This window comes from Mobula hypostoma, chromosome 12, assembly GCF_963921235.1.
Source record: "Mobula hypostoma chromosome 12, sMobHyp1.1, whole genome shotgun sequence".
NCBI classification, from domain to species: Eukaryota; Metazoa; Chordata; class Chondrichthyes; order Myliobatiformes; family Myliobatidae; genus Mobula; species Mobula hypostoma.
The window spans coordinates 103,994,647-104,016,631 of NC_086108.1; the positions used below are offsets into that span (position 1 = coordinate 103,994,647).

Genomic DNA, 21,985 nt, shown 5'->3' on the forward strand with positions numbered 1-21,985 from the left:
TGAGAATAACATAAATACTAATACAGTTTTCCAAAGTAAACTAGACAGGATAAATCTTGATGCAAACTTAAGTTATCAAGTTATTTAAACTGCACCAATTAATTTGTCAGAGCAGCCAGAAGACTTATATAAAAATATCTGATGATTTACCAGGTGCAGAATTTGGGGTATTGCTCGGACCAGTGCTTGGAGCGGCAGGAGGCTGTTGTGCTTGCTGCTGATAATACTGAGCGTAATACGCTGCCCACGCAGCAGTATTTGCATCTCCAGCTTTACCTACAATAAACAATATTTTATTACTGATGGTAATTAAACACTAAATAAAAATGTTCAAGATACTTAATATACATTCAGTGGCCACTTTATTAAAACTACCTCCTGGAACAAATAAAGTAGCCACTATGTTTGTGCTCTTCTGCTGCTGCAGCCCATTCACTTCAAGGTTCAACGTGTTGTGCATTCTACGTTTGTACACACCACTATAGTAATGTGTGATCATCTGAGTCACTGTCACTTTCTGTCAACTTGAACCAGGCTGGCCAATCTCCCGTGACCTCTCTTATTAACAAAGAGGTTCTTGACACAAATGCCGCTCACTGGATGCCTTGTTTTTCACATCATTCTCTATAAGCTCGACAGAGAAGTGTGTGAAAATGCCAGATCAATAGTTTCTGAGAGAACAACTCTGTCTGGCACGAGCAATTATTTCTTACCCATTCTGATGTTTTGTCTGAACAACTTGACCATATCTGTATATTTTTATGCAGAGTTACTGCTGCCACATGATTGGCTGATTAAATATTTGCATTAATGAGGTGTACAGATGTAAGGGGCCATTAAGTGCATTACAGCATTTTAGCAAGTAGATCTTCTTATCCTCTTCCTTTACTGTAGACTGTGGCTCTTGCAAGGAAACGATTCCACAAGCATAGGCTACTGTCCAGTATCTTCTCCAAGAGGTTATTTACCAATGCCTGACTTTTTGATGGTGCAAGTCCAAGGACAAAGCCATTGTTTTCAACGATGCTGGAATGCACATACTTCTGGAATGGGTTAAAACTAGAAAGCAGTAAAGAGTGGGCATTCTGGTCCCATTTCTTGCTGTCTAGAGCCAAACATGGCTTCACCACAGCCCAAGACAGTAATCAAACCTGGACCCCCGAGGCCTATATGGCCCAAATACATCATAATTTGAGCTCAGCGAAAGAGCTTGCATTGTTTAAAATAAAGCCAAAATGTGGGATATCAAGCACGAAACTGTGTCTTACTTGGATCTGGTGGACCCTGCTGTTGCCAGGGTTGATAGGCATTCCCCCATCCTTGTGGAGCATAAGGTGCTGGTGGTCCACTGCAGAGGTTAAGAGATTAAGTAATGATAACATATAACATACTTTATTCAGCAATCATGAGAAAGGCATTGTGCTATTTAAGACATATTACTTACTGTTGAGGTGGGCCAGGAGGGCCTGGATTATAGGGTCCTGGGTTATAGGGTCCCATAGGAGCTCCAGGACCTGGGGGACCGGGGGGCCCATGAGGGGCAGGTGGGCCATGGGGTCCATGGGGACCATGAGGACCAGGTGGCCCAGGAGGACCAGTAGGAGCCTAAATACACAAACATAAATAGTAGTAAGACACAATCAGACTAGCAAATAGGTAAATTCCTGCAAAAGGAACAGATTGTCAATTTAAATTAAGATTGATCTTTTCAGTTACTTCCTTAGATCACATAGAATGGCTAAGGACTAATTTTAATGGAAAATGAAGTTTTTATTCTGAAACAATCAAAGAGAGAAATAGCAAACATATTTACATAGATTTCTTAAGAGTGAAATTGCAATCCTGTTTTTAAAACACATTCTTGTTTGTATTGAGATGATTAGAGAGTACAAATTCCTTTCATTTTTGATGAATTATTGATTTTCACAACATGGCCCTGATTAGCAAAACTTAGTGATTTATACACATCATACTGGTGGCTGACAACTCTATTCAACATTTGTAAAGTGGACTCATTCTTAAACCAAGTGCAAAAAACAGTGAGTCCATTGTTCTAATAGATGGCACCATCCTCGCAATAAATAACCTACAGAAGCAAATTTAAGAAGAATTTCTGATAACTACCCCTAATAATCTATGATAATCAAACAGCTCCAACTATCAGTAAAGTTTTATCAGCAGACATTATTACATGTGACATTGTTCAAACTGCTCAGCATATGCATGACTTTTTTTTAAATGTTTGGGTATTTTGTTTGCAAAACTGCTTTGCCAATAATCAAAGACCACACAGTTTTGTCAAGACATACTTTGCTGGTGCTTGTGTGCAAAAGGGATGGAACTCTGGATTTGATGCTATGCCTTACTGGGTAACTGAAAACTGCACACTAAATTAAATGTGATGCAGATTAGAGAAGGCTGGCAATTGAGCTATACCAGACAACAATTTTCCACAGACCTCACTTCCCCAACTACTACAACATGGCATTGCCTTCAGAACCCTCCTGAGAATTTCACAGTAAGTGTGCCTTCAATGACTTTTCTCCTCTCACAATACGTCACTGTTAAGCCCATAGACATTATTTCATACACAAGCAAAATAATGTTATTTAAAAGCCAGATGAGGTAACTGATCCAATAACCAATGGATTCAAAGCAAATATCGACTGTCCTATCACTAACTTTCTACCAACCACTCTACTTTAAAAAAAATTGAAGTCACACCACACGTCTCCCTCAACGTTTCAAGATCTAGACGTCCTGGATACTGCAGATGAGCTTTGAGAACCCTAATGCAGCGGTCCCCAACCACCGGGCCGCAGACCTGTACCGGGCTGCGAGGAAACGATATGACTTGGCAATATAAGTCAGCTGCACCTTTCCTCATTCCCTGTCACGCGCGAGGTCATTACCCGCACGTCGTCCATGTCAGCGCGGGAAGGAGATCAACTCCTTGAGCTTGCAAATGACAGCGGGCTGAAAATTATGTTTGCCATAACATCTCTGTCGGCATTCTGGATCAAAGTCAAGGGCGAATATCCTGAGATAGCCACGGAAGCACTGAAAACGTTGCTTCCATTTCCAATTTATCTCTGCGATGAATGCAACAAAAACTAAATTGCGGAATAGACTGGACATTAGGAACCCCATTCGAGTATCGCTGTCTCCCATCACCCCTCGATGGGACTGTCTTGTTGCAGGTAATCAAGCCCAGGCTCCCACTGATTCAGCGATATTGGTGCGTTGCAATGATTTTATATGTTCATACGGGGAAAATATGCGCTGTGTGTTTAATATCCAAACGTTACTTAAAATGTTATGATGCTATTGACTTACTTATATAACCATATAACAATTACAGCACGGAAACAGGCCATCTCTGCCCTTCTAGTCCGTGCCGAACGCTACTCTCACCAAGTCCCACCAACCTGCACTCACCCCATAACCCCCCATTCCTTTTCTGTCTATATACCTATCCAATTTAACTTTAAATGATAATATCGAATCTGCTTCTGCCACTTCTACTGGGAGTTCGTTCATCACATTTTTCAAGCCCCCCTGCCCTCCCCTGATAATTGACTTATCGCTATATTCATGCGAGGAAAATACGCGCTGTGTGTTTAATATTAAATTCATTAGATAAACCCTTTTAGAAACAAAATTGAGTGTATTAGCCACTTATCACCGATATTGCGGTTGTGATTTAACAGCACCCCGCTCCTGAACAGAATCGCCAAAAACGATTTGTAGCAAAAAAACGGCACGTGCACGCGTACACAAGTTACACATGCGCACTAGTGCCCGCGCAAGGCTTCATGGTCATTGTAGTCTTTTCAGGGCAAACACAACGTATTTGACTGCTACTGTACTCTTGTCCGTTGGCAATCATCCCCCCCCCCCACCCCCCGGTCGGCCGGTCCGCAAGAATATTGTCAAAATGAAACCGGTCCGCACTGCAAAAAAGGTTGGGGACTCCTGCCCTAACGTAACATCCTATGGTCCATTACCAATAAACTGCAAAACTAAGACAGCACAATCTGCTTATATAATTGGGAAATGTGTAAGCCATTCAAATGTAACATCAAGGAGAATCACTTTAAAATGTGATTTGTCTTTGAAAAATTATATTGACTGCTGTATTAAAAACTTACCCCAATCTTCTCTTCAATAAGTTGCCTGGCATAGTCAATCTGCTGAGTTGATCCACGAATAATAAACATTTTGAAGTTGGGATCAGCATTTGGAGGTGGGTTTCTCTGGAGCTCTATTCGTGCTCCTGATTGCTGACTAATGGATTTAACAGTCTCCCCTCCTGAATTAGAACAGCAGGGAAAAGAATGTTCACTAAACCTTCACCATGAGAATTATTCAATTAAATCACAAGCAGTAATCTTAGCTAAAAGCTTACAAAAGCTATGCTTGGGTAAATTGATGTGTCAACAGTAACTTAGATCATAAGACATGGGTGCAGCATCAAAGCATTTGACCCATTGAGTCTATGCACTTGAAGAAATAATAGTGGATACAAAATCCTCAACGCTAATAGCTTTCACAACTTATAATCAACTCAAGGAAATGACAAGATCACTAAAATACACACCTGACAAGCATATCATTGGCAGTTTATGGAATTGTCTATTAGGCACCAACTTCTGTCAACAACATACTACTCCACCCACTCAGTGGCATTCCAAGCAAGATTGAAATACTTTTGCAGCCAAGCATTAAATCTTTGAAACCTCTGCATATGGGAGACCATTATCGCCCTTTCATCAATAGAATTGAAAGTCATGGAAGAATAGTATTCACAGATCTTTCACTGCCAATACCACCTCAGCATTACTTCCTTGCCTCAACCAGATCAGTCAGCCATTGATGGTTTCTTAGTTTTAAGTTGCAAAGTAATCGTTACAAAATTTAGACAATTATTCACAATAGAGTCACATTTATAGTCTTGTCATAATAGAGGCTAATTCCCTTCTCTCCGTAGTGACTGGAAAAATAAACCATGAGACCCAGTTGAGCCAGGGGCTATGACTGTAAGCACAAACTTGTTAGGTTAGATGACCTAGGTAAGTTGCAGCTAGTATTTAAGATAATTAGAAAAAAGTTCAAACAGTTTTGTAAAAATGACAACGGCTATTTTAAAATTTGATTTTGTTCCTTGGCAGACTGATGAGAAAATTTGAAACCTTCAAAATCCAAGAGAAGGCACTCAGATCTGGCTTTTCAGAAGGTAAGGAGTTATGACTGGCTGAAATTTAATTTAAAAAAGGCTCTAAGCATTTGTATACCACAGGATTTAGTTTCTTCTTCTTGTGTTATAATATTCTGGAGTAAAATGAGATTTGTAGATAATATCAAAATTGACAGCATAAGAACAAAGAAAAAAATTGAGTACATGAAGAAATAAAGATACAAGTAAGGTGGACACTAAAATAGCAAATCAAATTTAACCCGGAGGAGTGAGCCATTGGACCTGGGAAAGCAAATGAAGTAAGAGAACAAAGGATATTGAGAATTGTAGCACCAAGAAATCCTGGAGTATTTGTTGACAAACTCCTAGGCAGGTTGATATGATGGTTAAGATGATTAATTCTATTTAATGATAGGATTGAAGAATAAAATAGGAGCAAAGTCATGGTAGATCTGTATCAACCAGTGGTTAACCCACAGCTAAGAGTATTGTGTTCAGAGGTCATCACTATTGGAATAGTGTGATATCACTACAGGGGATTCGAATCTGGCCGGCTCCCTTGCATGCTCTCCAACCATGCCTGGGTTGAGCGTCAAGCTAACAACTTTACCTTGTTAACAAAAAACCTAGAGAGGGATAGGCTCTGCCAGGTTTCAGGTGCCCAAGCAATGAGCATACAAAAGCTTGTCGTGACGGCACCTCGACGACTCCACCAGGAGTTAAGGGCGTACACAAACACTACAGGGGATGCAGAAGACATAACAATTTATTTTGGTTGGCAAATGAATTGTGACCAGAGATTGGGTAACATTAAATGGTCTCCTTCATTTCCAAGAAAATAGGGAGATTTAATTGTTACATAAAATTAACAGGTCTGGACACCATGAACTAAGAATTTTCCTTTGCAGAGACTGACTAAGCAACACATATTTAAATTGACAGAATGACTAGAGCAGAGCTTTTATTTTCCAGTCAAGAACAATGGATGCCAAAGGCTATTTTCTCCAAAAGGGCAAAGGAGGCAGATATCTCACTGTAGATAAAGGCCATTGGTCTCTTATAAAGCTACATATCAGGGCTGGGAAATGGAATTAGCTTGGTTTCTTTCTTTGCTGGATTGGACACAATAAAGTCATTCTGGCCTTACAAGTTTGTAGTTAATTTGTTTACAGTTCAACTGTTTATTGCAAATGCTTACCTTTGCCAATAATTATGCCAGTCTTACTGCTTGGTACTGTGAAAGTAAACTCCTGTAGACCACCTGGTGGGGGCATATTCCAGTTCCCTTGTCCTCTGCCTCTTCCTCTGCCAGGACCAGGACCACTACCACCAGGAGGCATGCCAGCCTGCAAGCAAGATAAAAAATACTTGTAAACAACCATTTATACTGCCCACTAAAGGTATGAGGAAAACATTCCCGAGTTTAAAAAAAAATCAACACAAAATACATAGTATTATTCCAGCCAAAAACTCATACTTAATTGGCATGGTTAAAGAGCAAACAGTTGTCAGCTAACCTCCACACTTCGTAGGAGGTCTCTTAGTATCTCTGCAGCATGCTGACATCTGTCTGGAGGGCCCAGGATCTGAGCTATTCTTTCTGGAGTCGTCCCATCATCTTGAGATTCAAAAAAAAGTGATAGTTTTTTTTATTGACAGATTAACAAGGTATGAATCCTTTATTCAATTTGAGAAGAGGTTATATATTAAATTCACCTGGCTTGAACTGAATCCTCACCCCTGCATCATTCTGTATTTTCTTTATCATTTCTCCACTTCTCCCTATTACAATACCAACAGCAAATCGAGGCACAGGGACCTAAAAGAAAATGTAATTACTATACACAACAAACACACCCCAAAGACAAGACTGGTTACAGCTGTAAATTAACTGGCAAAATTATTTGTGAAAGCAATACATTAACTTGCTAGTACAGAAAATTTTGAATGCAAGCCAAATTAATGCAGACATCAACACTCAAGAATTTTATATTCTTTGCTAAATTTTTGACACAACACACACACTTTAGACATTGTATTTCACACTTACATCCAATGTTTCATTAGCCCCTCCCACACGAGATCCATATTCGTTACGCTGCTCTCTAAAACCTTGGTCTCTGTCACGAATTAAATCCATCACCATATCCTTAGCTTGCTGCAAAGGAAATAAAAACATGCTCATACTTCGCACTCACCAATAACACTAATACTCATTAAAAAGGAAGCAATGCTGTACCTACCTGTACTTTGTATGGATCTCCTGTAATTCGAAGAGGTTTATCTGATCCTGTTGGCTGAGGTCCATCTTGAATCATCACCATCTTCACTCCAGCACGTTCCTATTTTGCAATAGAATAACTCCATGTACCCACCTTTGCAAATATATTTAATTACAGTGGTTAGGAAGCAAAGGAAGACAAACATTAATCTTACCTGTAACTGCTTGATTGTTTCTCCGCCTTTTCCAATAACAAGCCCAGCCTTGCTTGCAGGAATCATGATCTCCTGCACAGAAGTACCTGCTCCATCACCGTGGTGTGTACCAGGACCAATTCGGCCCCTTTCAACTATCTGATCAAGCAGTCTCTTTGCAGCTCTAGAACACCCAAGGGCGAGAACGGTGGATGGAATGGGAGAAAAATAAATCTTCATACAGTTCTTAATGCAACAATAATTAGTTAGGAAGATAACTGAAGTTTAGTTAAGTTAGATTTGACTGCATAAACCTTGAAGACACAGAAGTAGTAGCTTGACAGTTCAAATTAACCTTTGGATTAACACAATACTTATCAAAATCAAAAAGTATTTTTAATTACACTTACACAATAGAATCAGGGCTGCCTGTCAACATGCAAGACCTTTCTGGTAAACCACCACTGTCTGAAAATGAAATTCACATAATATTAATTTATGTGAAGCAAAATCATTGGGGAAACAAAGTAGTGGACTAAACGTAATTATTGAAACTGGCTATGGATGACGTAAAGCATGTCAATAAAATTTACAAAGAAAGCAAAATTTATTTGCAGAGTTAATCCTGAACAATACTGACAAAACACAAAAAGGCATCGACCACCCTGCAGAAAGCAATTCCAATTCTGATTAAGTGTGAGGTGTTTCATTTGGGTACAAGGAATGAGAGGTCTTAATGCAATAGAGGAGCAATGGAACTCCGGGGCAATGATTCATGAAGCACCAAAAGCAAGTGAACTGAAAGCAGATGAATTCATTTTTAGATACATAACATTAAAAAGTAGAGAACTTCTATCACAAATTGTATATAGAGCACATTAAGCACAGAAAGTATTGAAATGCAAAAAGTACTACAATTGAAGTGCATAGGGAATGTTGAGCCATTTTTGGCTTTGAGTAGACAGGACAAAGAGGATCAAAAAAATCTCTTAAATGGCATAAAAAGTTATTTAAACAAAAATGTTAATGTAATTCTAATTGTTCAAAATTAAAGACCATAAATATGAGTCACTGAAAGCATTCAATTGTTAGTGGGGAATTTATGGGATTATCCACTAGTTGGGATGATTAAGGCATCAGCGTTACAGCATTGAAGGGGAAGCAAGTAAAGCAGAGAAAGGAAGGTGTGCTGATATGGAGATGAGAAAGGAGAAATTAATTGGGCTAATGTGGAACAAAGCATTCATATAAATACGGTCTAAAAGCCTTGAAAATCTACATAGCACTTAGCTTGTTAACCATAATATCAAACATTGTCAACAAGGAAGATAGCGACTTTAAGCACAAAATGAATGCTGTAAATCTAAACTCAGCTGAAAGACAATTGGCCTGAAGTACGAACTGCTTTTCTCTGCACAGATGCTGCCTGATCAGCTGCAAAGCCCTCAGACTTCCAGTTTTTAATATGGTAGCTGTGCGTAAATTAAGCTGAACCAAATCCACAAGTTTAGTTCATCTGTGCAAAATTAAAAGAATTCAGTAAAGAGTGACATACTATAAATCCTGTTTCTTAACCAAAAAAATTCTTACTGAATTTCTTTAAAATGTCCTGGGTCATTGATTTTCTCTGGTTACACATCACAACAGGTTCTTACACGCCAAATTAACTGCATTAACTGCAGTTAACAAATTAACTGCAATGTAAAACACAAAGCTAAATGAGCTAACTCAACTGACAAGCAAAAATATAAATAAAAATCTTACCAGGCGCAATCTGTACTTTGCACCCAGACTCTTGTTGTATGCGCGAAATCTGCTCTCCTCCTCTACCAATAACTAAAATGAAAAAAGGCAATAATTTTAACATTATGCTCACGACAACCAAAATCAATCTGTACAATAAACTATACTTTTTCCACAAACTGCATTGTGAGAATCTTACCACCACTCTCATGGTTTTTATCTATGTAAATAGAGGCAGTGATATTTACTTCTTCCTACACACCCCTGAACTCAACAAGAGCTTACTTCTCTGAAACTGAATTTTGGCATGTGGGGTCAAGGAAAGATTAGGAAGGGACAATGAACAATTGGAAACAGAGAGAAAGTAAAAACTACTGAATTTAGAACTGAAGAGGGAGGAAGAAAGATGCAGATGAAGAGCAAAGAATGGCAAGAAATGAAGAATGAAAGCAAAAAACTCATTCCAATACAAAATGTGGAGAGGAATGAATTAAGGCCTCGAGCACAGGCTTATTTACTACTAATTTTCATTTTGAAAAGCAGACACAAAGCAGGGCATGATGATAAATATTCATCATTTATTGATCCATGAAATATGGCAGCCAACAATAACTCAAGGATATAGTGGAATTCCCTCAGTCAATGCTTCAATGTACTGCTGGATGGTGGAACCTCAGTAATAAGTCCAGATTTCCCTCGAAGTTAAAAAAGTGAGACGAGGAAGCGGAAAAGCTTCAACATGATTCACCAGCCTGGGGTCCCAAAATGATCTGGATTAAACAAGATGGCAGGAAGGCAGCAACCTCTGACCATAAAATTGCACATCACCTGCAGGTGATGCCATCAATTACCGAGGCAGAAAAATAAAATTGTGGTGGTGTGTAGACAAAAATACCATGTTACTTGGAGCAGCAAACTTTCTCCATAGCTAAAAAAAAACTATTTAAAACAAAACACCATTTAAAAATCTAAAACTTGTATATAGTCAAAAAATCTACAAGTTGCATATATTCAATATAGAAGCGCAATAAGCGATTTCAGAGGCACATTTAAAAATACACCTCTAAACTCACGGCAGATGGCAAAAAATGTTTCAAAAAGGTCCTTCTTAACCAAGGTGCTTGTGGATATTCAGAGAGACTATGGCTGGGGAATTATCTTCAGCATAGCATGTCTGAATGTTCAATTAATAATAATGAAAGCATAGTGGAGATTTGGGAGGAATTGTCAATATAGCAACTTGGGGCCATGTAAAGATTTGGTTGTAGTGAAAGGGGATGAAGTACGAGAAGCTAAAAGGAAAAGAATGTGAACACCCAAGCTTGGAAAAGACAAAGCCTATAGATCTCAGCAGCAGATAGCGGAAGCAGGTGACAACACACAATCAAAATATATTTTGATTTACTTACTAAATCCAACCATGCTGTCAGGAACCTTGTATTCCTCTGTTGCAATTGACCTTTGTTTTTAAAAAGAAAGTTTGGAAGTTAGCCAGCATTTCCCAATACAATTCTGTTGTTCTCCATCTTCATTCGTAATCACAAACACTAGAATATACAATGGTGCTCAAAACTTTAGTGAACCCTGTAGAATTTTCTGTTTCCGCATAAATATGACCAAAAATGAGATCAGATCTTCATGCAAGTCCTAAAACTAGATAAAGAGAATCCAGTTAAACAAACAGTACAAAAAACATTACATTTGTCCATTTATTTATTTATGAGAAAAATTATTCAATATTACACACACTTGTTGGAAAAAGTATGTGAACCTTTGTTTCCAGTAACTGCTGTGACCCCCCCTTGTACAGCAATAACTTCAACCAGAAGTTTCCGGTAACTGTTGGTTGATCAATCCTGCACATTAGCTTGGAGGAATTTTAGGCCATTCTTCCTTACAAAACGGCCATTTCAAAATGTAAAATTTCTTCTGCTTTAACCATTCTTTGGGAGATTGGCTTGTGTGTTTAGCGTCATTGTCTTTCTTGCTGCATGACCCACTTTCTCTTGAGCTTCAGTTCACGACTGGTACACTGACACATTTTCTGTAGAATTTGCTGGTACAATTCAGAATTCATAGTTCCATCATTGATGGCAAGCCATCCTGGTCCCAAGGCAGCAAAGCAGGCCCACACCATGACACTGCTACCACCATGTTTCATAGGTGGGATGAGGTTCTTAGGCTAGAATGCAGTGCTTGCTTTTTGTCAAACACAGCGCTTCTCACTTAAGCCAGAAAGTTCTATTTTGGACTTATCCATCCACAGAACATTCTTCCAATAGCCTTCTAGCTTATCCATGTGGTCCTTAGCAATGTTCTTCTTGGAAAGCAGTAACTTACTCATTTCAATCCCACCATGCACACTATTGTTCAGTGATTGCCCGATTGTAGACTCAGGAACGCTGACATAATCAAATGCAAGAGAGGCCTGTAGCTCCTTAGATGTTACCCTGGAGTTCTCTGTGACCTCCTGGAATATTATATGCCTTGCTCTTGGGAGTGATTTTTGTTGGTCAACCATTCCTGGGGAGAGTAACAACAGTGTTGAATTTTCTCCATTTATACACCATCTGCCTGACTGGACTGTGGAGCCCAAACTCTTTAGAAATGGTTTTGTATCCTTTTGTAACAACTTTTTTCCCCGAGGTCCTCAGAAATCTCCTTTGACCGAGACAGGGTACACTTCCAAAAACCTGTGTGGTAAAGATCAGACCCAGGTTTATGTTCTTTAAATAAAGCAGGGCCTCCCATACTCACACCTGATTGTCATCTCACTGGTTGGAACACCTAATTTACCCTGTAAATGAACTGATAATCCTAGAGGTTCACATACTTTTCCCAACAAATACATACAATATTGGATCACTTTTCTCAATAAATAAATGAACATATATGTTTTTGCGTTATTTATTCAAATGTGTTCTTTATCTAGTTTTAGAATTTGTGTAAAGATCTGATCACATTTTAGGTCATATTTATGCAGAAATAGAGAATTCTAAAGGGTTCACAAATGTTCTAACACGCGATAGGTAGAGTAGACAGCCAGCGCCTCGTCCCCAGGGTACCACTGCTCAATACAAGAGGACATGGGTTTAAGGCGAGAGGTGGGAAGTTCAAGGGGGATATTAGAAGAAGGTTTTTTACTCAGAGAGTGGTTGGAGTGTGGAATGCACTGCCTGAGTCAGTAGTGGAGGCAGATAGCACTAGTGAAATTTAAGAGACCACTAGACAGGTATATGGAAGAACTTAAGGTGGGGTTATATGGGAGGCAGGGTTTAAGGGTTGGCACAACATTGTGGGCCGAAGGGCCTGTCCTGCACTGTACTGTTCTATGTTTTATGTTCTAATGACTGTATTTGGTTCTGTACTGTTAACACCAAAACTTTGGAGTTCAAAGACTGGCTACCTTAATCCTGAGTACACAGCAGGTTCAAACATCGAGCTGAAGAAATCAGGATGCTATCACAGGTCAGAGTAATGCAACTATATCGAATTAAAGTCAATTAGGATGGCTGATGCCAGAGCAAAAAATTACTGAGAATCTTAAAAACCACAAAATGCTTGAAGAAACCATGGAGAGAGTAAGAATGAAAGGCAGTGGTTACCTGAAATTATTCAAATGTTACTTCCTTAAAGGTGTCAACCTACTCAGATAGAAAGGCCTGTCCTTAAACATATTTTGAGTATCACGGGGCCATGCAGAAGACAAAAAGCAGAGTGAGTGGGGCAGAGAATTAAAGTGTCAGGTGACTAAGTTCCAGGGATATCCTTGCAGACTGAACTGGGGAGCTGTGAAAAACTGTCTCCCCATTCAGGTTTGGGGTTTTCCAGTGCAGAGACCACACCTTGATCATTTAAAGCACAGGAAAGAGCAAAAAAAAGTGTCACACTAGAAAAAAAACTGTGAAAGCAGACTGATTGGTGGAGATGTTCTGATAGCACTGTTCCACCTATGACTATCCAGGACTCATCACAACCACTCTCCTTTTCTGTGTTCTCTCATGCAAAAAGCCGGGCCTTTTCTTTTCCTGCCATACTTCTGGAGACCCAGGCAGTCTTTCTAAGTGAAGCAGTAATTCATCTGCAATTTTTTCAGATAAGTATGCAGAACTTGGTACTCACAATGTGGTCTCCTCTACATAGAAGAAACCAAAAGCAGACAGGCCACCTATCTGGCAGAATGCCATGATTTACTCTGCAGGAATGACTTTATATCTGCAATTGTCTGTCACTTTTACTCTTATCCCATTCCCACTCTGGACTTCTGTCTTCCATCTTCTGAATTGCTCCAACCCCCTGGGTGCACTGAAACCTTCAGGATCTAACAATAAATTAAGGTAAGAACTCAGTTCTATTTTCCTTCCTCTCACCCTTGTGGCTGTACTTTGTTGCTTCAATGTGGTTCAGGTTCCCTGTTTTTTTTAAATACAATTAACTGCTAACTTTGTTCCCATCTGATCAGATATTCCTTCCAGTCTCTTCACTCCACCTACCACATCATCTCACTATTCCAGTCCAATGAATGGCCTTTGACCCAAATTTCAACTTTCGCTACTCTCGCCTGCTGAGTGGTCCCAGAATTTTATTGCTTTTGTAGCTGGTATCAGCATGTGCAGAGTTTTACTGGCCTTTGTTAATTACCATCATTCAGAGCACACGAAGGTCAGTCATTTGGTCAACTTACCTGTAGAATTGTCATTTTGCAGCCAATAGAAAGGAGAAACATAATCCCACAGCAGCACTTTAATGCTCTGTTCAGGTACTTTGTAAAACTCCTAGCTAAGGTCAATTAAGCAAAATTACGACAATGACACAACTGAACTATTGCTCCAGAAATGCAGAAATCGTGGGCTGATGTCAGTTCTACGTTCTAAATACTTGCTATTAACTTGAGTACTAGATTTTTAAGTTAATTGCATATTTCCTATTGAAACAAAGAACAGTTACACCTTCACTCTAATGAATATGGCCCTTCTTCAATAATGAAAGAACAAATCAATTAAAATCCAACTACATTAATTGATTCATACACCAAGTATAAAACATGACCGTATGAGCCACCACCTACCGCTGTTGATGCATTGCAGCTAGCTGTGCTCCAAATGCTTGAAGAAAGAAAGAAACATGTTACCTTGATAAATTGCAAAAAACACAAGAATGCAATAAAATTGCAATAAAGGGTTAGACAGCACAACTTACATTTATTAGTTGCAAAGAGAAATTTACATAAAAATTATGCTACAGAAACAAGTTATTTTAGAACTATTACTTTGCTTTGTGCGCAATATAAGCCTCCTTCCACGTTAAACTTAGTTGCACATCGCTTCATTTATTCCTCTCTTGTATTTAGAGCTCTATCTTCAATGTGTGCATGTAAGGGAACCAGATTCCAGATTCTACTCACTGCCAGTTTGCCTGAAATCTTTAAACACTCCACCTTACAAGACACCATTCTAAACAATTAAATTCCATTCATTTATTTTGTTGCTGACAAGGCCCTCATTTGCATCTATTGGAGACAATCTGGGCATTTAAACATCAACTGTTCAAATTTGCTACATCTCAGTGCCACAAACTCGTAGTATAATTCTGCACAAAAAACAAATAAACAGGCGCTGAAGCCCTACATTGCTGGCCTTCAAGTCACTGGATGACAACAGTAAGGATGATGATTAATTTGTGCTTCATACACATTTAGGATTCAAGGATATTTGCTAGCTCTATGTTGGAAGTATGTTCATGACCACAAGCCAAACAGATGAAAATTAGGGAGGATATTCCAAAATTTAGCTATTAGACAATCTGACTACAAATTGTGAGGCAGTGAAAATCAGGGGAGTTGTGAGTTAGAAGCCACAATTGGCAGGGCAGAACATTGGAAATTTTAACAATTGGAAGGCTGGAGTGAGATGAGGCAAGAACAGGGTGATTTGAAAGCAAAGATTTTTATTCTGGTTTGTTTCCCCCCCTTCTTTCCAGTGTTGATGAAGGGTCTCAGCGTGGTGGGGGGAGAGCAGGCGGGGGAGAGGAAGAGGGGGCGAGAGAGAGAGCGAGAGATAGTGTGGGTGTGTGTGTGTTAGTTACAATAGTTACTTAAATTTGCAGAAGATACAAGTGACAAAAAAGAAAGGGACTGGAATGCATCATGGTGCATATGTCATCAGTCCTGGCAAAGATCAGTTTAAGCAACACATATAAAAGTTGCTGGTGAACGCAGCAGAAAGATCAGGTTTTTTTCCCCCCCAAAGGTGTTCCTTTGACTTCTCTTATTTAAATGTTATCGATTTAATAGAACAGCTTTGCACTGCTATTTCAGAGAAAGGGTGACCTGATTTTCTGCCTTTAACATAATCTGTAACATCTGTTCCTATGCCCTTCATCACAAGCATTCATCAATTGCCCTGTGTCAATTTTGGCTTGACAATGGTTCAAGTCATGCTCAGCTACCTTCAGGGAGCAATTTAATTTTGTCTATACAAGGTGTGGAGAGAAATCTATTTCTAATGTGTGAAAAATGCCATTCTGGAGATTCAGTACTTACGGTCGTTCTGGGCAACTTTCTTAGTATCTGGTTGATCTGCAAAACAAAATATTTTCTTAACTGATACAAGTATCTGCTTTACTACACCAAAAACCGAAAAAAAAAAATTAGTGCTCATTTTCAAATCAATATACAGCTCTCCCTCAGTTATTCAAGTGTTCAGCTCCTAAAGAACCCCTCAGTATGTAAATATTTGTACAGCAAAAGTACAATAAGCTCTTTCACAGTGAGATAAGGAATTAACTGTGAGGATGCAGTAGTGAAAAGTAAACAGCACTAGTTAATAACAAGCTGAAACATAAAAGCCATTCATCAAATGGCTTTTATTTCCAGAAAAAAGAGAACCCATTTTCTGGAGGCTTCCTGTACCAATTTAAATTACTTGGTCACTTATGCCTTCCAGATCAAAGTCTAAATATCACTTTTCCCTGAGAGCTCTATTTGTAATATGGTTTCATGTTGTAGCAATTGAAATCAATGTGAAAACTAATTAAATAAAGAAGCCCCAAGTTGAGCAAAGATGAATTACACGAATGTTTATTAGAAATCCATATTAACAAACAAATTCGTTTCAGGGAGAAAATTAGCTCGACAGTTGGGAAGTACCATAATGTTATAGTTCATAAAGAAATATATAAGTAGATGGGACTTCTTCAGAAACTTAAAATAACTTTTAAATAGCCTGACAACATTTAACATCAGCAAGTTTTTAAATGCTAAATGATATGGAACCAAATACACAGGAAACTCTCAAGCACTATGAATGTCAGGAACTGATTTAAATGAGATTCTGGTACAACTATCTTAAACACTGATTGGGCTACAGCTTAAGAGCTGTTTTGTGTGCAATTTTGGTCACTATGCTAAAGGAACACATAATTGCTCTGCAGAGCTTCACCAGAACGTTGCTTGAGATGAAACATTTCAGTTAATTGGAGGCTGCTTTACATTCGAAAGGGAAAATACCTAATAGAGGAATGTATTATTAGGGACTTAAGTAAATACGATAGTAAGAAACCTTTTCTCATAGCCGAAGTGTCTACATCAAAAAAGGGCCCAAGTTTAGGGCAGGTGTTCGGAGACTTAGGTCTTTTCCTCCACCCAGAGCTGTTGGAATCTGGAACACACTTTCTGAATGGGTGATCAAGGCAGGTACACTCACATTTTGATATCTAGATAACCCACTTGAATCACCAAGACAGGATATGGACGAAACACTGAAATGGGAATAGTATAGATGGGTTGATGGTTAATATAATTATAACTCAATGAATCTATTTCTAATCTATCTTAGGAATAGATTCAATAGGATATAATTAGCAGAATTGGACTGGTCCTGCTCTTCGTCAATTGAACCAACAGAGCAAATTTTCATATCATCAGATAGATGAGTTTTGGAACAAGCTGGGAGGAGGCACAAGTCTTCAGTACTACAGTGAGATTTCTGGATCCTTTGCAGCATCCAATACCCTCCCCAGATTCTTTTCTGCTTTCTAATCAATTGAAGATAGGATTATGATAATGAGGAACACAGGAGCTTATCCACTTGGTAACCCACACCAAGAGCACAATGTGCAATGCTGAAGGAGATGAAAAGGAACCCGAAGGTAACAACCGAAAACCGGCAGAAATCCCTAGAACTTGCTAGTCTCTGGTCATGTGTCCACTATATTAAAAAAAACACTGAACAAGAATGGTGCTCTTGGAAGGGCACCATGGAGGAAACCACTGTTCCCCCCCCAAAAAAAAATTGCTGCAAAAGACCTCCTGGATGTTCTACAATGCTTCTGGGACAATGTTCTATGGACAGATGAGAGAAAAGTTGAACTTTCTGGCAGAAATGCACATTGCTATGTTTGGAGGGAAAAGGGCACTGCACACCAACACAAAAACCTCATCCCAACTGTACAGCATGGTGGAAGGAGCTTCATGGTTTGAGGCAGCTTTGCCTGGACAGTATGCCATCGTTGAGGAAACAATGAATTCAAAATTGTATCAAGACATTTTACAGCAGAACATCAGGGTAGCAGTTCATCGCCTCCAGCTTAATAAAGGTTGGTTAACGCAACGAGACAATGAAAGTCAACAGGAGATCAACAACAGAACTGCTTAAAAAGAAGAAAATTTGGATTTTGAAATGGCTAAAAGTCCTGACATTAATCCTAAAGAAGTGTTGTGGAAGGACCTGAAGCAAGCAGTTCATGCAAGAAAGCCCAGCAACATCCCAGAGCTGAAGCAGTTTTGTACAGAGGAATGCCCTAAAATTCCTCCAAGCCAATGTGTGGGACTGATCAACAGTTACTGGAAGCATTTGGTTGAAGTCACTGCTGTACAAGGGGATCACACCAGTTACTGCAGAAGTTCACATACTTTTTCCAACAAATACATGTAATATTGTATCATATTTCTCAATAAACAAGTATAATATTTTTGTGTAATTTATTTAATTGGTTCTCTTTTTCTAGTTTTAGGACTTGCATGAAGATGTGATCAATTTTAGGTCATACAAACCCCATTTCCAGAAAAGTTGGGATATTTTCCAAAATGCAATAAAAACAAAAATCTGTGATATGTTAATTCACGTGAACCGTTATTTAACTGACAAAAGTACAAATAAAAGATTTTCAATAGTTTTACTGACCAACTCAATTGTATTTTGTAAACATACACAAATTTAGAATTTGATGGCTGCAACACACTCAACAAAAGTTGGGACAGAGGTATGTTTACCATTGTGTTACATCACCTTTCCTTTTAATAACACTTTTTAATCGTTTTGGAACTGAGGATACTAATTGTAGTAGATTTGCAATTGGAAATTTTGTCCATTCTTGCTTGATATAAGACTTCAGCTGCTCAACAGTCCGTGGTCTCCGTTGTCTGATTCTCCTCTTCATGATGCGCCATACATTTTCAATAGGAGATAGATCTGGACTGGCAGCAGGCCAGTCAAGCACATGCACTCTGTGTCTACAAAGCCACGCTGTTGTAGCCCGTGCAGAATGTGGTCTGGCATTGTCCTGTTGAAACAAGCATGGACGTCCCAGGAAGAGACGTCGCCTTGATGGCAACGTATGTCTCTCTGAAATCCTAATATACACCTCAGAGTCAATGGTACCTTCACATACATGCAACTCACCCATGCCGTGGGCACTGATACACCCCCATACCATCACAGATGCTGGCTTTTGCACTTTCGCTGATAACAATCTGGATGGTTGTTTTCATCTTTGGCACAGAGAACTCGACGCCCATTTTTTCCGAAAACTAGCTGAAATGTGGACTCATCTGACCACAGCACATGGTTCCAGTCTTTCGGTCCATCTGAGATGAGCTCGGACCCAGAGAACTCGCCGGCGTTTCTGCATAGAGTTGATGTATGGCTTCCTCCTTGTGTAATACAGTTTCAAGTTGCATTTCTGGATGCAGTGACGGACTGTGTTGAGTGACAATGGTTTTCCGAAGTACTCCCGAGCCCAGGTGGCTATAATTGTCACAGTAGCATGATGGTTTCTCAGGCAAGTGCCGCTTGAGGGCTCGAAGATCACGCGCATTCGACAGTTTTTAGGCAGAGATGTCTCTGAATTCTCTGAATCTTTTCACAATATTATGTTGTAAGACCTAAATTCGCTGCAATCTTGCGTTAAGAAATGTTCCTTTTGAACTGACTAACAATTCTTTCACGAATTTTGGCACTAAAGGGTGAGCCACGACCCATCCTTGCTTGCAAAGACTGAGCCTTTGATGGACGCTACTTTTATACCCAGTCATACCTCACCTGTTACCAATTAGCCTGCTTAATGTGGAGTCTTCCAAACCTGTGTTACTTGAATATTCTGTGCACTTTTCAATCTTATTTTAACTCTGTCGCAACTTTTGTTGAGTGTGTTGCAGCCATCAAATTCTAAATTTGTGTATATTTACAAAATACAATTCAGTTGGTCAGTAAAACTATTGAAAAACTTTTCTTTGTACTTTTGTCAGTTAAATAAAGGTTCACGTAAATTAACTTATCACAGATTTTTGTTTTTATTGCATTTTGGAAAATATCCCAACTTTTCTTGAAATGGGGTTTGTACTTATGCAGAAATAGAAAGTTCTATAGGGTTCACAAACTTTCTAACACCATGCTGTTGCTACACCAGGTTGACCCACTTTTAATTATGTGTACTAGTGCTTTTGTCCTGCACATCAGTCTCACTGACACTGAGTAGAATTCCTGGCTTAACCACAATGGTAAATTGAGGGATCTACCAGGTCATATGAATATAGATGATCAAGGTGTAGATTTCTGCTCATGATCTCCCTGGCTTCAAACACCCAGTTATGAGTTGCCAGATTTGTTCTGAGTCGACCCATTTTGCATAACTGTATTGTCACACAATATGGCAAAGGGTCTTCTGTATGAAAAGACTGAGGTGATGTTATCACTACAACTGCCACAGGTTAGTGAAGATCAAGCAGCTTGATCCTTCATGATAGTTCACCTGCCACAAACCAACCACTTTACAGATAATAGAACAAAGTGTAATCACTCACCCCCATCTTCCAAGGGTCTTTTCTGTCCTCCATATCCATAGTCAGATGTACTTATTGCTGTTGTTCCTGTATCTCCACCAATTTTTGCTGCAATCTGTGTAATATAAAAGCAGCGGTCTGTTGCATTAAAACATTTTTAAACTATTAAACACGAATTTTGATTTTCTCAAAATGATGGGGGTTTATAATGCACATTTCCAATTGAAGAGACTAAGCTTTTCCCAGTTTCCAAAACTGCTAATTATAATTAGGAATATTGCACACCACTATGATGGAGAACTCAATCTCATTTCAGAAGGTCTGCACAAACTCCGATATTAGAAAAGTATTTCTGAATGGATCAGGGATGTTTTGAATTACAAATCGGATACTTTATTAAGATCTAATGCCATCCAATCATTAATGATTCACTAACTTGCAGTATTCCTACATTATCAGAATAATTTTAAAAATACTCATTCAACTTCAAGGACCATAACCCACTGTAGACAACCTCTTCAATTTCATTGAAAGAAGCATCTAAATAAAACATACTTGAAGATTTCCAGGTACCGTAACAAGTAGAAAGACAGTCAATAAACTAGGAGCTGATTCGCATCTTTAGTGAGACTGCATTAGCTCCCAAGGCATATGTGTTAAATTGCATCAGTTAAACCATGCAGAAACAAAGGTTGTAACGTTCAGTGGCAACAAAGCGCCATCCAACGACAGAGAACAGCATAACATTTCAATATTCTTACACACCAGGTGGCTAGAATTGAGATTGGCTCCTCTAATCTGAATTTTCAATAGGATTATCAGTCAACTCCTGGCCACAAATGAAACATGCCCCAAATCCAAATAATAAATTATTTCCAGGATGCATACATCAGGATGCTCTTTATCAACTACAGCTCGGCATTCAATACTATCAACTCCTCAAAAATCAATAAAATTCAAGACCTTGGCCTCAATACCACTTTGTACAATTGGATCCTAGATTTCCTCATTTACAGGCTCCATTCAGTTCAGATTGGCAACATCTCCTCCACAATCTCCATCAGCACAGGTGCTTCACAAGGCTGTGTGCTTAGCTCCCTGCTCTACTCTGTTTATACTTACAACTCTGGGCTAAGCACACCTACAATGCCATATTTAATTTTGTTGACAACACCACTGACATAGGCCTTATCAAAGGTGGTGATGAATCAGTATACAGGATGGAGATTGAAAATCTGGCTGAGTAGAGCCACCACAACCTCATACTCAGCAAAACCAAGTAACTAATTACTGACTTCAGGAGGATCAGAGGCGGAGAGGATCAGCAACTTTAAATCCCTCGGTTATCATTTCAGAGGACCTATGCTGGGCCCAACACACAAAGGCAATTATGAAGAAAGTACAGCAGTACCTCTACTTCCTTAGACTTCTGCAAAAATTGACATATCTAAAATGTTGACAAACTTCCATAGATGTGTGTGGAGAGTATATTGACTGGTTGCATCACAGCCTGGTATGGAAACAACAATGCCCTTAGAAAATCCTACTCCGAATAGTGGATACATAAGACC

The 21,985-nt window shown here is 39.1% G+C and overlaps 1 protein-coding gene across 3 annotated transcripts in view; it reads right to left on the reverse strand.

Moving 5' to 3' along the window:
* Nucleotides 1-21,985, reverse strand: part of fubp1 (far upstream element (FUSE) binding protein 1) — a 39,568-nt gene that overhangs the window by 12,451 nt on the left and 5,132 nt on the right. For all 3 annotated transcript variants that reach the window (XR_010019955.1, XM_063064744.1, XM_063064743.1), the window contains exons 2-17: nucleotides 20,436-20,529; nucleotides 15,897-15,932; nucleotides 14,424-14,460; nucleotides 10,765-10,814; nucleotides 9,377-9,448; nucleotides 8,023-8,080; nucleotides 7,634-7,796; nucleotides 7,441-7,539; nucleotides 7,248-7,355; nucleotides 6,914-7,016; nucleotides 6,715-6,815; nucleotides 6,396-6,543; nucleotides 4,152-4,312; nucleotides 1,445-1,605; nucleotides 1,269-1,348; nucleotides 151-276 (exon numbers count right to left, since the gene is read on the reverse strand). Coding sequence is in view for 2 of the 3 variants with exons in the window: in XM_063064744.1 (XP_062920814.1) it covers nucleotides 151-276; nucleotides 1,269-1,348; nucleotides 1,445-1,605; nucleotides 4,152-4,312; nucleotides 6,396-6,543; nucleotides 6,715-6,815; nucleotides 6,914-7,016; nucleotides 7,248-7,355; nucleotides 7,441-7,539; nucleotides 7,634-7,796; nucleotides 8,023-8,080; nucleotides 9,377-9,448; nucleotides 10,765-10,814; nucleotides 14,424-14,460; nucleotides 15,897-15,932; nucleotides 20,436-20,529 (1,597 nt within the window). In the remaining variant the exon portion in view is untranslated. The remainder of the gene's footprint in view (nucleotides 1-150; nucleotides 277-1,268; nucleotides 1,349-1,444; nucleotides 1,606-4,151; nucleotides 4,313-6,395; nucleotides 6,544-6,714; nucleotides 6,816-6,913; nucleotides 7,017-7,247; nucleotides 7,356-7,440; nucleotides 7,540-7,633; nucleotides 7,797-8,022; nucleotides 8,081-9,376; nucleotides 9,449-10,764; nucleotides 10,815-14,423; nucleotides 14,461-15,896; nucleotides 15,933-20,435; nucleotides 20,530-21,985) is intronic.